This window comes from Arachis ipaensis, chromosome B6 (assembly GCF_059453495.1).
Source record: "Arachis ipaensis isolate K30076 ecotype BB chromosome B6, ASM5945349v1, whole genome shotgun sequence".
NCBI lineage: Eukaryota > Viridiplantae > Streptophyta > Magnoliopsida > Fabales > Fabaceae > Arachis > Arachis ipaensis.
Window position 1 is genome coordinate 11,695,757 of NC_142441.1, and position 1,228 is coordinate 11,696,984.

The 1,228-nt window shown below is 50.5% G+C and overlaps 1 protein-coding gene across 1 annotated transcript; it reads right to left on the reverse strand.

The window, feature by feature from the left end:
• On the reverse strand, nt 1-693 carry LOC148554625 (uncharacterized). Its single transcript, XM_088490411.1, has 2 exons — nt 520-693; nt 1-420 (listed from the first exon to the last, which is right to left on the reverse strand). The coding sequence occupies exons 1-2, from the start codon at nt 691-693 to the stop codon at nt 1-3; spliced, it is 594 nt and encodes a 197-aa protein (XP_088346537.1).
• Between the last annotated feature and the right edge of the window lie 535 nt (nt 694-1,228).

Sequence of the window (1,228 nt, forward strand, 5' to 3'; positions counted from 1 at the left end):
CTAGGAATAGAATCTCCTTAAGTTGCCCGCGTTCCAGGTCCTCAGAACTTCCTTGCCGTCCAACCGTTCTAATTTGTAGGCACCATTGCCGAGGACCTCCTTCACCCTGTATGGGCCTTCCCAGTTTGCCGCCAACTTTCCTTCACCCAGTGTTGGTAGTCCTATGTCGTTGCGTCGTAAGACCAAGTCGTCCCGCTCACATTCTCTCTTGAGTACCTTGGCATTATAGCGGAGAGCCATTCTTTGTTTTAGAGCCATCTCCGACAAGTGGGCCATCTCTCTGGCTTCATCCACCAAGTCTTTTTCTACGGCCTCTTCGACTCCTCCTAAAAGTAGTCGTGGACTCAGCTCACCGATCTCTACGGGTATTATTGCATCTACCCCATAAGTGAGCTGGAAGGGCGTTTCCCCGGTAGATGACTGTTGAGTTATGCGGTAGGACCAGAGGACTGAGGCTAACTCGTCTGCCCGTGCTCCATTCTTCTCATCAAGTCACTTTTTGAGGCCTTGCAGGATGACCTTATTTGCCGCTTCAACTTGGCCGTTGGTTTGGGGATGCTCCACAGACGAGAACTTTTGCTTTATGCTCAGGCCGGCCAGAAATTCTCCAAACTTTTTGTCCGCAAACTGCGTCTCTTTGTCCAAAATGACGACTTCTGGTATTCCAAATCTGGCTATCACTTGTCTCCACATGAACTTCTAATAGTTGGCCGAGGAAATGCTGGCCAACGGCTCCGCTTCTACCCACTTTGTGTAATAGTCAATGGCGACGACTAGGTATTTGACCTGCCCGGGTCCACCGGGAAAGGTCCCAACAGGTCGATTCCCCATTGCGAGAATGGCCGCGAGGCCATCAGCAGACTCATCTCAGCTGCTGGCGCCCTATGAAAGTTGGCGTTCTCCTGGCAACTTTTGCACTTCTTCCAAACTCTTTTGACTCTGCCATCATTGAGGGCCAATAATAACCAGCCCTGACAAGCTTTCTGGCCAAGGCCTTTCCACCAATGTGTTGGCCGCAACATCCCTCGTGGACCTCGCTTAATACGTAATCCGTTTGGTCGGGACGTAGGCATTTCAATAGGGGTTGGCTGAGCCCTTTCTTGAACAATTGGCCTTGTATTACCGCATACTTGGTCAATTCTCTTCCTAACGCCTTTGTCGTTTTGTCGTCCTCAGGGAGTTTACCCTTTTCCAAGAAATCCATGATTGGGTTCATTCAGGACGGAGG